Source organism: Aptenodytes forsteri, unplaced genomic scaffold, assembly GCF_000699145.1.
Source record: "Aptenodytes forsteri isolate BGI_AS27 unplaced genomic scaffold, ASM69914v1 Scaffold108, whole genome shotgun sequence".
Taxonomy (NCBI): Eukaryota; Metazoa; Chordata; class Aves; order Sphenisciformes; family Spheniscidae; genus Aptenodytes; species Aptenodytes forsteri.
In genome coordinates, this window is record NW_008794448.1 from 4,310,161 (window position 1) to 4,333,506 (window position 23,346).

Genomic DNA, 23,346 nt, shown 5'->3' on the forward strand with positions numbered 1-23,346 from the left:
TGCTTCAAGTCCAGCAGGCATGGGTGAACAAACACTTATTTTCTAAACCTTCTGAATCCACTCTCCCAGCTAATCTTGATGCGAGTCCAAATAAAGGGAAACCTAACTTCCCTGCTCCTAAAAATTAATATTACTTGTCCAGCTTCAGCTTCTAACCATCAAACCCTGTTACAGTTACAGCTACAAGACTGAAGAACTCATTATCAAATAATATACCTATAATCATGATCCTGAAACCACAGTCAAATAATTTCTAAATCTTCTTTTAACTGAAGTGGTATATTGCACTTGCAACCAACTTCTCAAAACTATGTATTACTCTGTGTTAGCAGTAAAGAATGAAGAGTACAGTCTTGCATCATTTGCAAACTTTGGGTGTCACCATCAGTAGGTTAACTTCAATGTGAGAACGTTAATTTCCCTAGATGCCTCTCTAGTTATCGAAAAAGATAGGCTTGAGACTGTTTCAGACCAGCAGCCCTCTTTAGTCTCTCCAAAATGCCCCTGGAGGGAAGCTCTTCTCCTCAACTATAAAGGACACATAGGAGACCAGTTCAACTAATCTAAAGTTAGCTTTTGTGACTATCCGTCTCCTGCAATTATGACTTCTGTATCTTTTTCAAGTTTGCTAGTTGTAGTGGGTTGACCCAGGCCAGCGGCTAAGCACCCACCAAGCCCCTCTCTCACTCCTCCCCGCCACAGGATGGGGGAATTCCTTAAAATTCTGGAAACAAGAAATAGGTAAGATCCTAAGTGAGAAGGAACCGCCTAGGGCTTAAGTGAAATATTTGTAAATTATAGGTCACAAAAGCTTATCACCAGTTTACTTTGTTGTAGTTTCTCATATCCAAGATCCAGTAGAAAGTTATACAGAGTTTTCTTTGAAGACTTCTAGTGATCTTAATTATAGACTGGAACAATCTACAGACCTTCACTTCTTACAGTTGAGCCTCACAACTAGTCTGAATTTTGTCTCAGATTCTGACCAATGATAGGTTATTGTTATATGCCATTAAAAACCTTTTCTCCATATAATAATTTTAAATTGATCACAGCACCTTATCTTTTCCTGAACAGATTAAATAGACTGATCTACTTAAATCTGTCGGTGTAAGCATGTTTTCAAGATTTTTATTCCCTCTTGCTAGCTTTTCTCCAATGGCTTTCCTATTTTGCCAATATCCTTTCTCAAGTATGGACACCAGAGGTTGGTAAGTTTTTCTACAAATGTTCACATAAAAGCTATCTATTGCCTGCTTTCTCCTTCAAAATAGTTCCCTGGTTATACACAGAAATATCATATTAACTACATAACATGCTCATATTTAGCTGGTTATCAACCGTCAGCATCCAAGGTTGTTATCAGTGCTTTCTATGACACACCTTCTAGAGATCACATACGTTTTTCAGATTTTTTATTTTTGAATATCTAACCTTGCATTTATATGTATTAAAACGGGCATTCATGTGAGCTGACTTTAAGGCAGTTAGCCAATGCAGTACTGAACTGACATTGTTAACTTACAAGAACTACCTGTAAGAAATTAAATGCCAATAGACAATGAGAAAAATGACACCTATTTAAAATGGTATGTTCAGTGGACCATCACCATAGCCATTTATACCACGCCAATTTAAAATGAATATTGAAATATTAGAACATGTTAAGAAATTCATATTTCTTAAGTACTAGTCATATTTCTTAATGTATAGTATAATACAAACAGTTTAACTAGCAGTGCTTTTGTCAACTTTACAAAGTTCATGTACTGTTTAGAGGTATCAAAGCAAAGCAAAGGACCAGCAACTTCTATATAATGAAGCATGTAAGAAATTCCTGAAACCATTCTGCCTGAAAGGTTCTAACTCACCTACCGGGTATCAAGACTACCATTACAGAGCTGTTAGACTAACCTCTGCCCAAGCCTTAAGCACAGCCAGTATCTCCATAGTTGAGGTGCTTTCATTATATTGTTGACTTTGTGCTTCTTTCCCAGCCTGCACCTTTACCAAAGAGGATACAAGCAACTGGTGAACCCTTCGAAGGTCGTTAAGATCACTTACTACACCACTTGCTATCCAGGCACTGCATACCTAGTGGTGTAAAACAGAAATAATGAGAAACAAGAGCAAAACACCACTGGATACTCTTTTTTCCATCTGTAAAATTAAGAAACCAGATTTAATTTCTACTGAGATACAGTTACTCTTGGATAACAATCAATGTTAAATGACATTACAGTTTAGTATACACAAGTAACGAAAGCCAAAAACATTAGAGGGATGTCATAAATAATAGCCAAAGTATCAACTGCTACAAAGTTTCTCAAAAGATTTTAAAGTGCATAAAATCTTTGAGTTGTTACAATATAGAGGTAACATGGGTGACATTATTTTGTGTGCATCGAGGATTTGAGGCTAGATGATTTATTTCCTTTTTCTTGTGTGGGGTATCAAGCAAAAAGAAAATTTCAGAGGGTCTATTACCTAAGACTTCTGATTTTCAACACTTGCCTGACATGCTTTTGCTGTGACATCAGGAGGAGTTTCGGGAGCAAAGGCAGGCCTAAGTGCTGCTCCAACCTAAAGAGAAGTTATACAACATTTAATACATAGTGAACAATTAACTAAATAATTACTTTTCATAAGCAGGTTTTGTTGCAGTTTTCCATTATAAAGCATAGTTTCCTTTTCATTTTTCCACAGACTGTTTTGGTGAGGTTAAAGAGCAGGGAGACAGTTGCAATCATACTTTTACTGTTTTGTTTTGCTTACACTGAAGACATGGTTCTCTTTCAGAGAGGTCTTCAAAGTTGATTCTATTTTTTGCACAGTCTAAAACTGAAAGAGAAACCTCTTCCTTCCTGAACTCTTGACTTGATGAGAAGCCCTCAAAAGAAAAAAACATGTTCCAAACCATGAAAGACTTGCAAGACACTTGACATTTCCTTACTCATTCCTCACTCAGAAAGAATACAGATTTAAGGAAACAAACAGCTGAAGTTGGTCAACTTTGCAAAGTGAAAGAAGGGGAGAGCACAAACCCCATTTGCCTAAAGAACACACAAACATATACTTACCAGGTTGCAGAGATTTCACCTCCTCTCACTGTTGAAAGCTATTTCACTAAAGGCTAATGAAAATTTCCCTTGTTGCTTTAGCTGATATCTGAAAACTCAGACTTAAGTCTGATGCTCTTTGAAAAGAAAGTACAAAGTGTAGTACACGTACTACAAATACAAGTTTGTGAAAATAAGTGAAGAGGAGTTGTTTTTAATGACAATTAATGACAGTTTCTTAAGACCCCCTAAAGCTTAGACTTCATTTAAGGAACTTCTGAACAAGATTTCAGGAAACAATTACTTAACTATGGAATATCTACATCCATCTATTTCTGGTTATTGTTATCAAAACTGACAAGAAGACGATTAGATATTTAACTGCTTCACATCTCTTCAACTTCTATGAAACAGTTGATGAGAAGATCTGTGCATAGTATTAGCAGAAACACGTTAAGGGTAGTGAAGGTTAAAAGGAGAATTATTAGCTCTACTTGTGACCTGCTTGATGGTTTTGGACAGCAAGGACAGGTGGTGTATTTGTTTCCCTTGGTAGTTCCAGACTAGATCAAGGCACTTCTCCTTTCCCACAAAGAAGTGCCAGTAGAATAGAATTCTAATGGCAAAAGCAAGATCAAAGTGGGTTAGGATGTCTTCAGTGTCAGGATCTCTCCATGTCTATGAGAGAAAGTGATCTGACTTATTCAATGCCTGCTAGAAATTGAAGAATGGGAGCCAGATAAGGCTTAACACAGTTGCCTGTCATATTTAATAGCAGTGCAGTCTGAGATGCAAAATGATCAGGACATCTTTTCTGTAGGTCTCAACCAAGACTTAACTGAAATAGGCCTTGTGAGCACAATCCATGCTTTTACCTCCTCTAGCTTATTTATTGACCAAGATCTCCTAGTGTGATCTCTGGTGTGCAAAGGCTATTTATTTCTAAGCAGAGTTTTAAATGATAGTTGTTCCTAATATTTCTTGCAATACTTCTGCACTTTGAAACCAATGCTTTCCAAAAAAACCCCGATGTTCTATTTTCTTTTTGCTGTATTCAAATAGAGAAGAGGGAAAAACGCTGAAACTTGAAAAACTTTGGGGCTAAAACATATACCAACTGAAAAGATGCTTTCTAAGGAAGTTAAGTCTGAAGAAATTAATAGTTTCAGTAACAAAGTAACTGAAACCGAACTCTAGTGCTACGCACTGCAAAAAGCAAATTTCTTTTAGTGATTAACTGTAACTCTAAACTTTTCTAAGTTATTAGCAATGGTGCTTACATTGGCTTGATATTGCTCCAGAATTACATGACCTGGAAACTCTGGTTCTGGAACAGCTGCAAACTTCCGAACAACAATTAGCAATGTTTGAAGCCCAGAAAGACGAAGTTGATCACTGTGATCTGTGGCGGCCATAAAAGCCATACGGATCAAGTCAGCTAAATGCAATACCAAAAAGTCATCTGAAGAGAAAACAGAAATTAAAAAAAGAAAACAGTTTTATTAAGTTTAGCTTTAGACATAATATATTTTGCAAGACTGCTCCCAACATTTTCAAAACGTATATTTTACCCTTTACCTTACTACATATCAAGGATTCACTTAAGGCAGCTTACACATACAACAATCTTACTTGGACATCTTATGTTAGCTGATCTAGGCTCCTTTCCATTTGAATGTAAAAAAAAAAGTACTTAGAATAAAGCATAAATATCTTTATGTATGAGGCAGATTTTCTAAAAAAGAGTTTTGAGGAAAACAGCTCCAGGTAAACATAGAGAGGCACTGAAAACTAGCTCTGTGTTTCTACTGGTAATTATGCAAATTATGGAAAGAAAAAAAAGTGGAGTTTTTTAGTCATACTCCCAGATACCAAACTGTGATTTTGTAGGCTGGTGCCAGCTATCACTTCTGATTGCCAATGCTTATGCAGAAACAATGGCTTCCTACGTGTATGCCATGGTACTATAACCAGGAAAGTGAGTGTAAATGCTGCAGTGATACGCCAATATTTTGACAAATAAAAATGGCTCTACACCTTAATAAAGAAAAGCTTCTAATCAGAGTAATCAAAGGCTTCAATGATTACAAACAACAAATTTATGATGAATTTCATTAAGATGCAAACAGCTAACATTTATTTTAAGCATATTTTGCATTCTGAGAAATTCTTTCAGTGCTTAACACATACCCCTTGAATCACGTTGTTTTCTTTCCTGAGCCAAAGTTATGTCAAAATGTGCACTGCCTGCATTTTCACACTGGCTTACAATTTTACAAACACACTCTGCAGCAAAAACTCTGGTAGACCATCGTGGATTACTGAAAGGATGGAACCTCTCATCGCTGTCAGACGTTAATACAGATGCATCATCCACTTTGGCAGTTTCCTCTTCTTGAGTGGTATCTACTGAAGCTACTGTATTGAAATCTGTATTTAGAACACGGGGAAAAAAAAAAGAAATGTAATATTCTTTCTTACTGTAACTGAAAACTACAGGAATACTCATAAGAAAATCTCTTCAAAGTCCATCTCTAGCCTCCAACTCACTATGACTCCCTTCAACCTTGGTGTCTTAAAGTAAATGCTATAATTAAAAATAAAATGTAACAAAACTGTCTGCATTTGGTTGATATTACTTGCTGGAAGACAAGATCAATACCACGAAATTAAATGAAGAACTGCAGTGAAAGAAGTGAAAGAAAAAAAAACCCTTTTAAAGTAAGTGTGACACATTAGAAGCTATTACCTTTCCAAATCAAAAAATCTAAATCCAAGAAGTTTTCCTCCTGCACTGCAGGTAAAAGAAAAGAAATTCCCCCCCCAATATTCAGCACAATAATTAATTTTATCTGCTCAGGAGTTTCATTATGATACAGTAGGTCTGCATCATTCCTATTATTAATAGAAGAGAAGGTCTGAATATTTTTCTTGTAGGTACTTCCACAGGATGCGCAAGCTCAAATGTATTCTGCATTTCCATTTCTGATATGGAAATAAGTTAACATTAGGACTATAAATCAACAAGAATATGAATAGGCAAGACATACTAAAATGTTGACAAAAACTTGTTCGATAGGGAAAAGGCAGTCAGAAGGGAGAAAGTCATATTCCTTCTGAAAGAACTAAGTTAAAGGGTTCAGTGTTTCGATATGAAGGACAATGATACACTTCATAAATGAAAATTCAAGAAACAGGAATACTTTCCCTCAGCGACATACTGTACTGCTGCAGGCCTTATTTTGTGCTCTCAAACACAGTGTATTAGGACTTACCAGCTGAGGCAGCAAGAACATCTTTACAAAGCTTCAGCCAAAAAGAGAGCTTTTCAACTGCCATTGAAGTAAGCATATGAGTCAGAGTCTCTTTGATATCTTGGCACAATCTTTGATCCAATTCTTTGTCCAGCAAGCCCAGCAATGCCCCCTCCAGGCCTATTTCTCTGATGTTAACATCTGCTAAGAACAAAGTCTGTGAGCTGAATGCTGTACATCACAAAACTGCAGTAAAGACCACAGAAAACCCACTGAAGGTTGCACACAGAGTATCTTGTGAACAACAAGTATCTAGCCCCGAAATACTTTTGAAATAATAGTATTAATTGCTTTAATACCATGTCTAAACCATCTGAGTACAAAACAAACTTTGAACTTTTACAGAAACATACTAACAACAGGAAGAAAGTTCCCCCCCCCCCCCGCAAAAAAAAGAATCCTACTCTGAATTTCACAGCATATCAGGTAATCACCATAGCATCTGAGCTCCTGAAAAAAATTATCTTTGGCCATCTGATTCCTCACACTGACCCATAAGGTAATACTAAAGCAATGTTTTAACTTGAAAGGGAAGTTAAAGTTATTCTCCACCAAAGCTCAAAACCAGACACGTGGAAATGATTTGTTAAATGAATATGACCGATTTTTATTTGCCCAATATTACCAATTTTAAAAATCAGCAGTTTTACAAAATGGCTACAGTCTATCTTTTCTGAAAATTTCCAAATGAGCTTGAATTGAAATCCAAAGTGAAATCATTTACCACCACCATCCCCTCACAGGAAGGCACATGAGGATGAACTGGTGATCATTCTCAGGCCTTTTAGCAAAAAACCCAAACCTTTAGGAAATTAAAAATTCTAGGGACCCCAGCTGATCATTACTTAACTAGTTCTCCAAAGAGGTCAACAGAAACTTTCTTCAAGAGGTTTTGTACAACTTCCCTCAATGACAGATTTTTAATTTAAGAAGAGATTTACATGGGAAAATAAAATTATGAATATGCATGTAAAATGCAGGACTATGAAGCAGTTACTACAACAGCTAATGGCTAGATAGGCTTAGGTTTCTCTGGAACTCCACTTGCATTTTCTCATAGTGACCCTTACTATCCACAGTATATGAAAAGCAATAGTATCTTCATTTTATCACTAAGAAAGGGTTTGGATGCTTCCATAATTTGGTACTATATAAAGAACTGAAGCAGAAAACCTTTTTGAGTTAAAGATTTCAAGAACATAGCAAAGTTTTCATACCCATAGGAGAGTGTGTTTAAAATTCACTATCAATGTGTCAAGCTCTTTGATCTCAAAACTTCAATACGTTACCTGGAGTAAAATCTTCTCTGCTCTCTTTAACTAATGCAACAGCATATTCTGATACCTCAGCAGCTTCTCTTTGCACAAGTTGACGTAAGCAAGCTACCACTGCACGTCTCAATAATAAATATGAGCTACAGAGATTCACCTGAAACATGCAAGAAGAAACAGTAAGATGGCTAACAAAACTTTATAGCGATACCTCAGTAAGGCCGGTATTTTCTGAACAATTGCAGTTATGGCAAATCTGTGAAGTCAGTAAGCATGTAATTGATGCTATTTTTGCTCAGCTTTTTTTTTTTTTTAAAGCCCAAATGAAAGGTTTTGCAACTCCTGTAATCAATTTTAACGTATCAGTACTTTTAACACTTTCTCTCCAAAGGTAACTTATAAGACTGGTTTGGGGCTGGATCCTACCGATCCTACCGATACCGGTAGAAAGACCTCCATTAACTTCAATGACAGCTGAATCGTGGTCTCAGTGAACAATTAACTCCATTCTTTGACTACGGAGTATATATAATGGGCTTGAAAACTCAGTGCAAAAGAAAATGACTCAAATCATCCTCAGATGTAACTAGAGAAATGCCAATGTAACCAAGGGTGAGACAGTCAATCACGCTTTAGTAAATCTGAACTCCATGCATGAAAGGAAGTCTTTAAGAAAGGGCAAAGAGAATACTGCTGCAATTTCATCACAAAAAACGTTATATACTCAGATTACATTAAATTATGTTTTAGAGAAGGTGAGAGGAAGGGTGACAGTTACTGGTGAATGTATCACACTGAGACAAGTCAGCTCTCCTGAGCAGTTTCTAGCAAAAAAGTTTATAGCATCACCATATTTTAACACCAGCAGGCCAGTGTTTGTTTTTTATACTGAAAAATACATGATAACAGATTCATTATTACAGAAATAAGGAAAAACACTTAAAAACCCCAAGACATAGCCTCAAGGTTTTTTTGTTAGAGTGGAGCTTTCTGATTTTTATTTGCTTGCTTTCAATTTTAAGAGCATTCTGAAGGGGATCCCAAAGATACAATGAACCAGCTGTGTGGCCAGGCAAGATGGCTACACCAATATTTATGCAGCTTCTTTTAAATTAAGCTTAGGTTATCATCAAAAAAGTTATTCTCTACAACTAAGCAATTGTGTACTCTTAGCTGTCATCATCCTTAAAGTAGACAGAGCTGAGTGTCTGCTGCAGGGAAACCTTGCAGTGAGGTCATGCTCCTCATTTGTCAGCAACAGGTCAATTATGTTAGTCAAAATGACTAATACATGTTAGCTAATGTACAGTTAAAAAGAACAACTTAAGGACAAAAAGCTTTGTTACATTAACAAAACTAAGCTTCGTCTTCTGAATTTCTATGCATGCACATGAATCTACAATACTCAGAATTACATATTTAATACACACAAAGATACACTCTCTGCACAATCCTTCTAAAAGAAAAGAAACCTGACTCAATAAGTATGTCTGCAAGATACTTTAATTGAAACTTTAAAAACAAGTGAGGCTTTTAATGCAACATTTATGCAAGCAGGCTACACATTCTACTTCAAGTTGGACATGCATAAATTGCGTGCTCATTTTTAATAGGGAAAAAACAGAGGATCCAATTCAGGCTACTGAATAATGCAAGATGCACATTTGTCATCTCTCTCATTCTCCCACATTCTAAGCAGGGGACAGGACTAAATAACAGACACAAAATGCAAGCATCACATACAAACTTAAATGAACAAACAGTTCCCTTTCTGTGCTTAACACGTTAAAAACAAAATTATGCCTCACTACGCACATAAATAAAATGTATGTCTGCCATCTGCAGAAAGTTAGGAAGGGTCTGGTTAGGATGACACTCAAATGTCACTTGACATGCTAAAAGAAATTACATTAAAATGGTTAAAAGGAAAAGATAACAGATGAAATAAAAAACACCACTGCAAACTGCAAAAGTTTAGGATTAACAAGGCACAGGGACCTACCAACACAGAATTATCCAACAAGATTTCCTGCACAAAAACAAATGACAAACCAGTCATGACAAAACCAAAATATAGATATCACAGTGATAACATCCACACATGGAAACTGTTACATGTAAATTCAGCGTATATTAAAATTCAGAATCTTACCTCAAACATACCAAAACCCTAATTTGCTTAGTTCATTTATCTTATATTTAATGTTATTAATATTTAATAACACACTTAAATTGCAAGCCAGCTGCCCCTAAAATTAGTACTTAAACAGTACCAAGACAACAGCACAGCACAGTTATTGACATAGTATACTTATCGTGTTTCAAAATATCTTTAATGTCTTGCAGCTGAAAACTGGTGTTCACTGCATCATAAGCTTACACAGATAAGCTCTTTAGAAGTCTGTGCTAAGTTAGCTTTAGAGCTAATGTTAGACATGATTAGAAGCATATGATTTCTATTCCACTAGAGCCAAGAATTTAACTGACAGGATAAGCATTACTGTTAGATGCAAAGCCCCGTGAAAAAAGATCCAATTGACAAACAAGGAATACTTGCAGAAGCTGGAGAAGGGAAGCTGGATAATGACAGGCACATGTACACAATTTAAAAAAAAACCCACAACAAAAAACGAGCCAGTGAAGCTGTGTATCCATTGCCTGAGCCATGTTTTGTTAGTGCTAGCATAGTCACAAACTGAACGGTCTAAATACTTTGGGGACCTGAACCACCTCATGCTCTAGGGTGCGGGAAGACAGATGGAGAAGGCAGTTTGCAGCTGGTCACAGCAATTGTGTTGGCATGCCTAATGCTACATTTACAAAGAAAACAACAGAAAAGAAAACAACAGAAAAGAAAATGTCTATTTCAGAATTTTATACAGGCAAGTTTGAAGACACAGAAATTTTCCGGAAACCTTGGGGAAAAAGGATGGAAAGGGGAGTTGGTTCAAATATTACTAAAAAAAATAATAAAATAAAAAAAAAAAAAATTCTTTGCACATTTGTCTTCAAGATTTTATGAATGAGGATTCATGTTTCTATGGACAGAAGGGGAAAAGACCAATTTTCTGACTGCAGAATCTTTGCCTCTCCTGTTTTCCTGTCTTAAATAAAGAATGCAGTGGTGAATATCCACAGCATCTAGCGTCCAGCTTTTATACTCTACTTCCCCTTAAGACTTCAAAATGTGTTGCAAAGGAGGACAGTCACACCTTGTTCTCCACTTGCAGAAATTTAAACTCATGGAGAATGACTTGCTGAGGGTCACCTTGCAAGCCAACAACAGAGACAAGAGCAGATTTCGGGTCCAGTCCAATAGTTTATTCTGCTTCCCTAGCAAGACGGTGATTTAGTGGGTGGAAACTACATGGATGGATGGTGAGTTTTACAAATGCAGAAGTCTGCTTGTGCAATGATCTTCTCACAGACCTGCAAAGCACACACTCAGACCTTCTTTGTTTATGACACTCTTGAGAGACGTATTGACATTTACTGAATTGTCAGTATCAGCAACATTGGCTGTAGTTCTGTAACAAGTTCATGAGAATGAGAAAAATTCATCCACGTAAGGCCACTGACTTTGGTGGACTCCTCTTTTGGTGGCGAAGCTCACAATCGTTTCTGGGATAGAGGTGAACACACATGTGTACAGATGCACAAACACACACACTTGAGCCATGAACCATGCTGCTTCTTAATTGACTAATTTAATATTATAAAGTTCATAATGTACTGTATGAAGTACTTTGAGACAATTTGTAAAAACAATAAAGATCAGTAATATCGTATAGACCAGACAACTTTATCACGACATCCTTGTTATTAATAAGTACTTGCTATTAGTTAGAGAGATCATACTGTACATGGAAGCAGACTGTACATGGACTTACATATGATCCTAAATGCTAATATATCCTCTGAGCAAAAGAGTGACTTATATGATTTGTTGTGATTTTATCAATGTAAGAAAAACTGTGTTTTACCCAGAGAAGAGATAATCCTAGCTGGTATATGTTAAAAGAAAGAACACTTCAGATGAGTTCCAGTTCTTCTGCAACTAGTATATCCGTGCCTAACACAATGTGGGGCTGAAAGAGCTTCTCCTTCAATTTTTCCTGGCTCCCACAATCATGTTTCTAGTCAAACTGAATAAAAGATAAATGGAAGGAATCTAAACTTTATACAAAATCAATACATGGTTACTATCGATATACAAGTGCTACCTAGGGGAAGATGTGAATAAGAACTGTGTTAAGATAGACAAGAGAGATTAAAAAAAAAAACCCCACCATACTTTATTGTCTGTGTTTTTTTGTTTCTCTCTGATTTACAGGGAGACTAGATGGTCTTATTAAAAAAAAAAAAAAAACCAAAATAAACAAAAACAAGCAAACCCTAGCTAGCCCCTGAAAACCCACCGAGGCTAATAACTACCAGATAATTATTTTTGCTTTCTTCATAGAACTAAGTGCTTCAGAACAGCAGCTATTCAAAGACAGAGAGACTTTGGGGGAAAAAAAAACAAACAAAAAACCCCCCAGCAAACAAACAAACCCCCCCACCTCTTTGTCAAATAGGGCTGAAAAAGAATCCTGTTTATTTTTTCCAAAGACCTAGTTTGACTATTACTTATGTGTCAGAAATTTTTATACTGACTGCCGAGAAGTCAGTACACTGAAGCATTAGTGCTACAGAAATTACAAAACAGAGAAATCTACAATTTTTCACCATCATGAAAAAACAAACCCAAACAAAACAATTCTCAGTAATTAGCACACAAGTTTTTTTTAATCAATCCTTCACCTAAGACATAGAAAGCAGCAGAGAAAAAAAAAACTGGCCAACATAAAATAGCTGGTAAAAATCCAGCACGAAGTTGTAATAATAAGAGCAGCAGATTGCACTTGCAAGCAGTTCAGAAGGCCCAGATTTCTACAGAGTGTGCTCATTTTGTAAAGGGGAAGCAGCAACTGGGGAAAAAACTGAAAAAAATAAACAATACTTGCCTGTAGGAGGATATGAAACACCTCACCCCTGCACAATGATCATTTTCTCTGGTTAAAGAAGCATCTGCATTTTTTAAGTGTTTCTGAACAAAATGTTTCAAAATACAAGGATATAGACTAGTAAACGTATACTCACACATAGGCAGCTTACAAGGCTAGACAAGTTGACATGTCGAGGAGCAAACATGTGAAGCTGCTGAAGGCAAGAGATGGCTTGAGCCTGAACAAGGCAGTCGGGATTATCCTGCATCACTGCACAGCCCAGGAGGCAGGAAGTTCTTAAGGCTGAAACTGTCGTACTGCTGCCTATATTCGGAAGAAAAAAGGGTTTTGGTTTTAAAATATCAACTTTATTTTTCAAAACATGATAACCTGTCTTCTTCCCAAGCGACCCATAACTCTCATCCTCTTGAAGGATACTTTCTATGTCTGCTTATACTCTGATATCAATGAATAACGGTCACATTGCTCTCTGGAAATTTCAGTGTCCAGCTACCTAAAAGTTGATTTAGATGCAAATTTTAAGTGTCTGCATCATAACTAAGACACAGACTGGCTCCTAACTCTTGAAATATGAATACCTTCTGTTTTCATGCTAAATGTAAGAATTTTCAGCCCAAGACAAGGCTTGGAGAACCAGTTCAAACAAAGGAAAAGATGTCAAAAAGAGACACTACTTTTGGAAAACTAGCAGTCATGTCATCTTGATTGCATAAACTCATGGCCTGTGAAATACTGTCTTACAACGAGTTAAAAAACTTAGCATGCACTTACTTGTGGATAAAATTTGAATTACACATTCAAACAATGTTTAGCAATTTTGTTGCTAAACCAAACAAAGCCAACACTATTGTATGTTGCATACCTTGCAACTCAGGGCCCAGCGTGGTAATAAGTGCATTTAAACAGCGACCAAGGCTTTGGTGAACTTCAGCGTAAGCAGGAGGCACAGTCAACAACAACATGAGAACGAGAGATAAGGTAGGTTCCACATGCACATTATACAAGGGGCCAGCTAAATCTACTATCAGTGACACAGAGTGTAGGGCCCATGCCTGTAAAATAAGAGCAGCAGTCATGTAATGTCTATATGATAGAATAAACATAAGATCTTTTCATAATTTGATAGTTCAAGTGAAATTCAGTAATTGTGTAATAAAAGTTGCACTTTTAGGTTCCAAAGGGACAAATGGAGAGGTTATAGAAAGAAGCTTTAAGAACCTGATGCTTAATAAACCATTTTGAATATTTTACAAGGAACCGTATGTTCTGCAGTGAAAGAGCCATTTTAAATTTGTCATTGTTAATTTAAAAAAATAAATTAATAGTAGATTAATTTAATAGCGATTATTATTCTTCAAATACATTCTACTCTTTGTAAAATTTCTTATAGGTCCATGTGCAAGAACAAAAGAATTATGAAAAAATACTATAACAGAGTTGCTGAAACAACATATTGTTTTAGTCTCAGTTACTTTGCATCAATAGCCACATCTGTTTCATATCAACATACAGTTCTTCTCTGTGTAAAGATATTGTAGATAAAGCTTAAAAAATGCTTTAATTGAGATTTAGACAATTATATGGAATACACTCAATGTCTCTTAAAGCTATTCTGATAGATAACAGTTTTAGCCACAGAGAAATAATTTGAATTAGTCTTCAAAACATCTTGCCTTATTCAAGGAAGTATATTGACCAACTTCTACAGCATTCAGGCTACAAATACCTGGTATTTACTACATAACCCTTCAACAAGTAATGCTGTGAGGAAAACATCGTAGCTGAGACAAAAACTGACACGAACAAAAAAACCTAGGTACTATCTAGTCAAGGTCAAGATATAGATGAACGTGAAATTAATCAATTCCTAAAACATCAGATACTGTTTCTGAAGCCAGCATATCTTAGCCTTATCAGCCTCACTGATCATTAAATAAGAACCTCCCATATCTCATCATAGTTCTTTCTTGGAAGGTGGATTTCAAGCCGGGACTATGGTTTTCATTACCTTTGCGCTCCAGCCATCACCTGTGAGGTATGCTGGACTGGTTTTGGCTGGGACAGAGTTAATTTCCATCCTAGTAGCTGGCATAGTGCTGTGTTTTGGATTTAGGATGAGAATAATGTTGATAACACACCGATGTTTTAGTTGTTGCTAAGCAGTGCTTACACTAGTCAAGGACTTTTCAGCTTCCCATGCTCTACTGACTGAGAAGGCTGGAGGTGCACAAGAAGCTGGGAGGGGGCACAGCCAGGACAGCTGACCCAAACTGGCCAAAGGGATATTCCATACCATGTGATGTCATGCACAGTATATATACTGGGGGGAGTTGACCGCTGCTCGGGAACTGGCTGGGCATTGGTCGGCAGGTGGTGAGCAATTGCATCGTGCATCACTTGCTTTGTATATTCTTTTATCATTACTATTATTTTCCCTTCCTTTTCTATGCTATTAAACTGTCTTTATCTCAACTCATGAATTTTACTTTTTTCTTTTTTCCATTCTCTCCCCCATCCCACTGGGGGCGGGAGGGGAAGGGGGAGTGGGCAGCTGTGTGGGTTCAGCTGCCAGCCAGGTTAAACCACAACATATGCCTAAGAGGTTGTGAAGTGTTATTCTTACAAGAAAAAACTTATACTCCAGAATATAAATCAGTTCATTTGTAACATAACATTTTTAGATAAGTAACAAGTACCTGTACATCAGGAGAAGTACTGTCCTGAGATAAAGTATAAAGGATTCCAACACATGCATTCAGGTGCTGAATAGAACCTATTCCTCCTAGGTACCTATACAGACATCCCAGAGCCAAAGAATGACCTGTTCTTGATACCACATCCCTAGCAGATTTCAGCCTATTAATTGTAAGGAAAGAAAGCTGTTAGTGTAATCACCAAGACTGATACTGTGTAATAAGCACATCCACAAATGGAAATTCTAGTATATAATCAGGAAAATATTTTAATAGACATTGTTATATTGCCAAAATTCTAAGTTCATTTATCATCTCTTATCTGAAGGAAGTACCAAAAATATTTTAGATATACTTAAATGACGTTGCTAGAACAGCAGCCAATTTATTTGAAAATCTACATGCTTACTTAGACAATCTTCTTAAAGATCACCAAAACTAAGAAACATATGCAGAAGTCAGGCACTGCTTTTTCCTGTTAATTTCTGAAGTGACATCAAATTCATGAAGCAAAACAGCTTTTAAAAATTATCATAATAGTGGCCAGATAGATTTCTCAAACATTTTTATAAACTCAACCAGTAACTTACCACATTTTTTTTTTAACTTACTTGTCAAAACTGACTTGTGCTAATCCAGCAGTGAAGGCACTGTCAGAAACCACCTGTGCCAATCTGGCCAAACACTCCGCAGCAGCACATCTTAGGAGAGGATTATTGCTTTCCAAGGCACTCATTACCAATGTCAGGGCAGACCTTCTAACTTCTTCTGGACCTAAACTTCCTTTGCAGTTAGCCAAGTGCTAAAAATAGGTATCAAATATATTAAACAGCAAGACAGGATAGTAATCAGAATGTGGTTTTCTGTCAGTCGTGCAAAAATTACAAGACCTGCAGAAGGAATTTGATTTTCTTCCGCTTTTATCTGAGGAATTCCTCTATTTTTATTTGCTGTTTTGTGAGTTAGAAGTCTAACTCCAGATAAGTGCACATCATAGCACAACATTATAATATCAACATTCTGATTTTAAGAAATACTGGATAGATTGCAGTAGAACACAATAAACCATCACACTAGCATAAAATTCAGGAAATAATATCAAGAAGAAAACCAGTGAAAACAGAATAATGACACAAAGAAAAATCCCAGTCCAAAAAAAGAGTATAGGCAAAAGCTACAGCAGTTATCTGGAATGCATATTAAATACGCCCCAAATACAAGTATTGTACAATGAAAGGTCTTGCCTATTGTGAAAACATTTTGCCTTAGTTTGAAGAAAGCCTAAGAAAGGAAGAATGAAAACTGCACACAAACAGAGGAAAATACAAATAAACCATCAGGGAAAAGCAACAAATGGCAGATAGTTACAAGATTATTTTACCAATTGTTACTTTTTTATTTATACAGTAAGAAATATGAAAGAGACAGTGATAAAGACAGAAATTACACAAACAGAATTTTTCCATCTCTCTCCTATTTGAATGACACTAGTATGGATGCTAGTATACTACAGTGTACTAGAATGGGTTTCCCTAACCGTTAACATTAAAAAAAGGGAAAAATTAAACTGTGACTCTTCAGCAGTTAAGAAAAGTGTGACATCACAAAAAATATATTATCACAGAAAACAGGACTGATCTTCACCTTGACTGTTAATCAAAATAAGAACTTCTGTGTAGACACATTTGAACCAACAGATGCCGAAACAAAGGAGAGAAACAAAGGAGATTTACCTTTAAGAAAGTGGAAAAGGCTGACACAACATTAAGTTGTACTATTTGTTGCCGTGATCCTTTTGTTTGCTTTATGGAATTCAAAAACTGCTCTAACACCTGGAGCCTTAAACAAAAACAGAAAAGAAACCACAGAATTAAAAATTAAGGAAAAAATCAAGCTTTTTTATTTTATTTTATAACACATAACAAAACCTATATATTATAGCAACAGAAGTGGGACAAATCTATGACCCTAACTCTTGAGCATTTTCCTTCAACTGGCATCCCTGTCTACTACAAAAAATTTTTGTATTCCATATTAGAATAGGTAATTACTCTACAAACACGAACTTTTTGCCTTTGTTTCCTTATAATATACATATTCACAGATAATCACTTATATCTAAGTAGCATTAGACAGATGTTATTAAAAGGAACCGTGTATGGGAATGATGCATTTTGGCTTACAATTGAGAAAGGAGGAGGGAAAAGAAAAAGAAAAGGAAAATGCAGTTATCTGCAACAATTAGTTCAGGTCTTGAGAAATAGGTGAAGAAAACCAACCAGCAACCTGGTGACAAGTAGGGGCAAAAAGCCCAGACAAACAGAAGAAAACCCACAAAAAAAAAAAGCAGTCAGTGAAGACAGAATAAGGAAGGAAATGCAAGTCAGAAGAATGTATCGTAAAGCATGTGGCAATTTTATTGGCAGATATGCTCATATATGAACAGCTGCCTCGGGATTACACTAAATCCTGAGCATTCTAAGCAGTGAAGACATCAAGACTCAGGACTTGCATGCTAAGCCCTCATCCCTTACAAGAAATTACAAAGCCATCACCACCTATAATGATCATGATCTGAGATCTAACTACAGTTGGCTTTGAAAATATAAAACTGTTCAAATTAAAAATAATTGATTTGCTCTAATGCTGCATTCAAGAAAATTACCAGCAGCACACAGAATAAGCAACAGCATGCAAAAATCTTGAGGAATTTCATGTTTCAGCAATCGGTGTGTTTATAAATGTGAAACAAACCAAAATGCCATGTGAGCATAGGAAGATACACACACAAAAAAATCCAAGAGAAGTCTGTGATCCCTTTCAAGCATTCCTCTACCTTGACACAACTGTGTTAAGACACACACTCTTGTTACTTCCCATCCACTTTTTATAAAGAACGAGGCAGGATAAGGGTTAAATTTTACTACAGCTTCCTACCCCTTTTGTCCCTCTTTGGTTCTAAGGCATTTGGTAATTATGTATTAAGCACTATAATAATTGTGTAGTTTCTCTTAAAATAACTTCTATTTTGACCTGGCTATGGAAACAAAACGGTATTTTTCTTGGTCAACAGAATTTATTGCAATGACAGTAACCTCTTCTTGGATGTGCCTTTTCATCGTGAGTAACTTTAAACAGAGAGTCTAATAATTTGTTAGTCTGAATTATGTTATTCAGATGGTTTACAGAATCCGCTTATACAATTCATTATTTTTCCAGAATTGTTTTCTTCTGTGTTCAGTCTCAAACACTGTGACCACCTTTTAGCATCTCCCAAATTCCCCAACAGTTACAGTTACTACTTTACCTGTGAGATTCTGCTACATGGGAAAACATTACTCCAAAAAGACGAGTTGCTGCACTGATAACAGACAATACAGGAGGTAGCGGTTTAGGTACTGAATCACCTTTTGCAACTTTCTCATAAATTGAGTAAGGGTCATACTCCAGGCTGCCGCCAGCTATGCTGTTACCTAAAAGGAGCTGTAAGAAGGAAAAAAGAAATAGCTATATTTTTGACCAAGTCAAAACGAGCACTGACCCAAATAACTAGAACTGTATGAAAATATAATACCACCATTATACTAGATCAAAAAGTACCTGCTCTTCGATAAATCGGTGGTCAGTCTCCTGCAGTAAGGGACCAAGTAAAAGGAGATCATTCTCATGACAAAGGGGTGGAAGCAAGAATGTAGAGGCATCGATCTGGCTATCTGGGACAGTCAAGTCGGCCACTAACTCTTTTAGAACAGCACAGAAGCTTCCTTTAAATTAAAAAAAATATTCAAAATTTTCCGTTAATTTCTTGCCACAAGCAACTTTGGGAGCAAGATATTTATACTGAAATAGCAACATCCATCTAACATTTTTCTTAAGTCTTCAAATAGTTGATTGGAGAACACTCTCGCTACAGGGGAAAGAACAGAGCACTACCTGAGATAAGCAAACTAAGCACATACAGCAATCTAGAAGCTGAAAAACAGAGACCTTTACCTTTACAGAAGGCATAATGCCATACAGCTGCTAACCCAACAAGTTAGTTACATTTACAATTAAAGTAGAGGAAAAAAGGCAGTTACAAGCACAGACATATTTCTACTACAAATTTCCTGAAAATTAATGCTGTAGAATGTATTACATAACCATGCAGGAATACTTGGACTTGGCAAGCAGATGTAATTTAAAACATCCGTAAGTTTGATAAATAACCAAAAGCTGCAGAATATACTCCCCTATTTCAGGAGTTTGCACTCAAAAAGCAAAGCACGAGGAATTTACTGTAGGTTACATTATGATAATTTACACTGGTAGTTAAAACTTTCACATATTTTTGTACACAATATTTCAGACAAGATTGTGCATTATACATAAACAGCAACATTAGACATTCCGAGTCAGACTATTTTAGGTTATTAAAATAGTCACTGCAGTGAGAGAACATTTCCAGTGCTGAACCACATGTGATGAAAAAGGTCTGGCTTATCTGATAAGTAAGTTGTGTTGAAAAACGCTGCAGAACTGATCTTAAAGAATACACTCACTCTTTATGCAAATATTACATAAGAATTTACCTCCAGAGCATTAAGATTGCAAAGTCAAGTCCTCATGAATTGGGAAATATCAGCATGAAGGGGGGCTTAAGTCCACATATCCAGTTCCTGGCATTCAGTTTTGCTGTTAGATGATCACACAATTACCTGCTTGCACTAAAGTTGCTTGTAATTTTTCAACACACAGAAGTTCCAAAAAGTGGGACAACACAGTTTTCAGCACCTCATGAGCACAAGCAGAACCATTTGTATAGTTGGAGCTGGTAGCTGTAACCAGCTATTTTACCCTTCCTGAATCTTGAATCTGTTCTGAGAAAGCTGACTTCCTACCCCCAAAACTCCTGTCCCCATCAGCCTCTCTCCCCTGCAGGCATCTGTTGGTTTGCCTGCCTCCCTGTCTAATTAGCAAGTATGTAATTTTTCCCAAAATGCTTAAATCTAAATGTAAAACGTTACCACTATCAAATATATTCCAAGATGCACAGATAGTGTGTGAAAGGGACAGAAATTGAGTCTTTTTAAAAAACGCAATAATTAAAAACAACTAGAAACTGCTCTTTCATTGATTATTATAGATCACAATAAAAAAAAATTGAAAAATTCCCTTTCTCTGAAAACAGCTTTTCAAATAAAATTTAATGGAGATCCTCAGCAATTTTTAACCAAATGAACATTTATTTTAGTCCCAGACACTTGGCCATCCTCAACATGTCAAATAATATTTTCCTAATGTAAAGCAGTTCACTAGAAACTGCTCTTTCATTGATTATTATAGATCACAATAAAAAAAAATTGAAAAATTCCCTTTCTCTGAAAACAGCTTTTCAAATAAAATTTAATGGAGATCCTCAGCAATTTTTAACCAAATGAACATTTATTTTAGTCCCAGACACTTGGCCATCCTCAACATGTCAAATAATATTTTCCTAATGTAAAGCAGTTCAAAATTTTGAGCCAGAAGGCTGTTCCAGCATTCTAGCTATTCATCTCATCCTATTAAGAAAGAGAAGTGAATGCTTGTATTCAATTTCATGGTTTAGACAGTGGAACATAACAAACACAAAAAACTGAAGAATAAAAAGAACCCTAATGAGTTGTCTGACAAAATACATTAATTTCAGACCACAGAAAACATCAACAAATCTAATAATCAAAATACAAACAACTGAAGTTATTTCTGTGAAATTATCAAATTGGACATCATAATAATTAAACTTTTTATATTAACTCACAGGAAATAAATGTTTTAGCCTCAAAAACATGAGCACATCAGCATCCAAAACTAATGACGTGAAAATGATCAAGAATATAAAAAATCATCTTAGAAACAGAACCTGCTTTTCCCAGCTTAACAAGTTCATACTTTGTATCAGCTAAATGTGAAATTATCAAATTGGACATCATAATAATTAAACTTTTTATATTAACTCACAGGAAATAAATGTTTTAGCCTCAAAAACATGAGCACATCAGCATCCAAAACTAATGACGTGAAAATGATCAAGAATATAAAAAATCATCTTAGAAACAGAACCTGCTTTTCCCAGCTTAACAAGTTCATACTTTGTATCAGCTAAATTGAAAAGTCTTAACCATTCACACATGACAGAAGACAGCACCTAGAACATGCTAAATGTTTTTCACTGATGTTCAAGTTAACCCAATACATTCTTCTCATAGCTGTCATTTCTGAAATAATGCAAAAAATCATCTACTACTCACAGTAAGCCTTCATAATTCTGCTGTTTGAGCAGACCAATTTTTATTGATGACAAAGCAGCAAGAGAAACATCAGAGAGGCTGAAAGAGAGCAGGAAAGGACCAAGCGGAGCCTAAACAAGTCCTAGTATCTCCGGCCTCAGAAATCTAACGGTTTGAGTTGACAAAGAGGCTTGAAGCTATGAATAAAGGAATCTGTTTTCAGCTGTTTATTTTGCTGGGTATTTTGGTTTGTTCCTCTTCTGCTAAAGAAAAAAAGCTTTGCACATTATTTGCAAATACTAAAAGCTTGAGTTACAACTCCTAGTATATGTCCCCATCACTGAGTTTCTCAAAAAGAAACAACTTGCACGTTTCTAGCCTCTGGCTAACTACCCAGATCGAAGAAAATGAAAAGAAAAGAAAAGAAATAAAACCATGAACTGGTGAAAGCTTCTCATTCAGTGTGTCACCCTGAGCCATGCAAAATGTGCCAGGATGTGCAACATGAGTACACTTACTGTTCTTCCTAGTGATAATGACTAAAATCAGACATTGGAAAAACACCCTGGGTTCCATAATCGTATTGTTTTCCCAAATAATTTATTTTAAAAAATCCTAGTATTTGCAAAGACACAGTTTCTGCATGAAGCTGTCATACTTGAAATAATGTGGAAAGGAAGGTATTTGTTTCAAGCTTTACCTTAAAAACTTTTTTTGCATTTCTAAATGATACATACTTACATGTTAAAATACATAACAGACCTTGAAAATAAGCTCTGGTAACATATGCATTTCCATTCTTTCCCCAGTCTCATACTGCTATATTACAAACAGGTGAACAACTCTGAGACTACAACTGTCAAATTACTGTTTTGATTCTAAGGCTATTTACAAAGCTTTCAGCAGGGTGACAAACCTTTTAAGCTTTTTCTTTATTTATTGGTTCTAGATTGCAACATCCTCAGCTAGGATGCTTTCGCACAAGATTCAGACTTTACAGGTCAACTGTCTATTTTTCAATAAAGCTAGACCATATGCAAAAATCCCAAACGAACCAAGAAATCGCCAAAACCACTCACACCCAAAAATCCGTATTCTATAAAACATCGCCCCTGTAATAAAAGAACCAAAGAAATAACTTGCTGTAAGGGATGGAGGTGTCATTTTCAGTCTTTTAAGTCCAAGTCACACATTAATATTATACACTATGCTTCAAGTGTTATATACAGACTTCTGAAGTGACAACAGCTTTAAGGCAAAGGTCAGGGATTTGTCCTTATGAAGATTCACTTAGCAGTTACCACTAGATGGAGCAGATTATTTGAGTAAGGATTCCCTCCACCATATAGAGGACACAGCCAATTCACTGGCTGGCTGGCCCACATTCTCTCTGTCCTGATGAAACACCCTGTACTTCTTTTTACAACTGTCAAACACTCTGGTTCCTTATTTCAGTCCATACAGTACTCTATGGCAAACTATATTCACATGACAATTTAAAGACAACAAAGGTATTTAAAGTTTTAGTTGAACTGTTAGACCTGTCGAGCTACAGTGCATAGTCATTGGATAAGAGGATTAGATTTTAAATACTGCTAGTTATGTTCTGCTACAGAAAAGTGAGCCTATCCCCAGACTTTTTTGAAATTTGTCTTTAAATACAAATTTTTTATCCACAATCTGCACAGGATCAGATTAATATATCTGTAATATATGTCTACTTGAAGCAATTAAATTAAATTCTTTTAA

At 36.1% G+C, this 23,346-nt stretch overlaps 1 protein-coding gene across 1 annotated transcript in view; it reads right to left on the reverse strand.

Moving 5' to 3' along the window:
* The window catches only part of HEATR5A (HEAT repeat containing 5A), a 70,650-nt gene that overhangs the window by 12,461 nt on the left and 34,843 nt on the right, over positions 1–23,346 (reverse strand). The window contains exons 15-28 of the mRNA XM_019474884.1: positions 18,947–19,110; positions 18,654–18,829; positions 17,080–17,185; positions 15,958–16,148; positions 15,350–15,509; positions 13,516–13,705; positions 12,787–12,956; positions 9,647–9,673; positions 7,663–7,801; positions 6,335–6,514; positions 5,250–5,489; positions 4,340–4,521; positions 2,515–2,583; positions 1,915–2,094 (exon numbers count right to left, since the gene is read on the reverse strand). Of these exons, the coding sequence (XP_019330429.1) occupies positions 1,915–2,094; positions 2,515–2,583; positions 4,340–4,521; positions 5,250–5,489; positions 6,335–6,514; positions 7,663–7,801; positions 9,647–9,673; positions 12,787–12,956; positions 13,516–13,705; positions 15,350–15,509; positions 15,958–16,148; positions 17,080–17,185; positions 18,654–18,829; positions 18,947–19,110 (2,174 nt within the window). The remainder of the gene's footprint in view (positions 1–1,914; positions 2,095–2,514; positions 2,584–4,339; positions 4,522–5,249; positions 5,490–6,334; positions 6,515–7,662; positions 7,802–9,646; positions 9,674–12,786; positions 12,957–13,515; positions 13,706–15,349; positions 15,510–15,957; positions 16,149–17,079; positions 17,186–18,653; positions 18,830–18,946; positions 19,111–23,346) is intronic.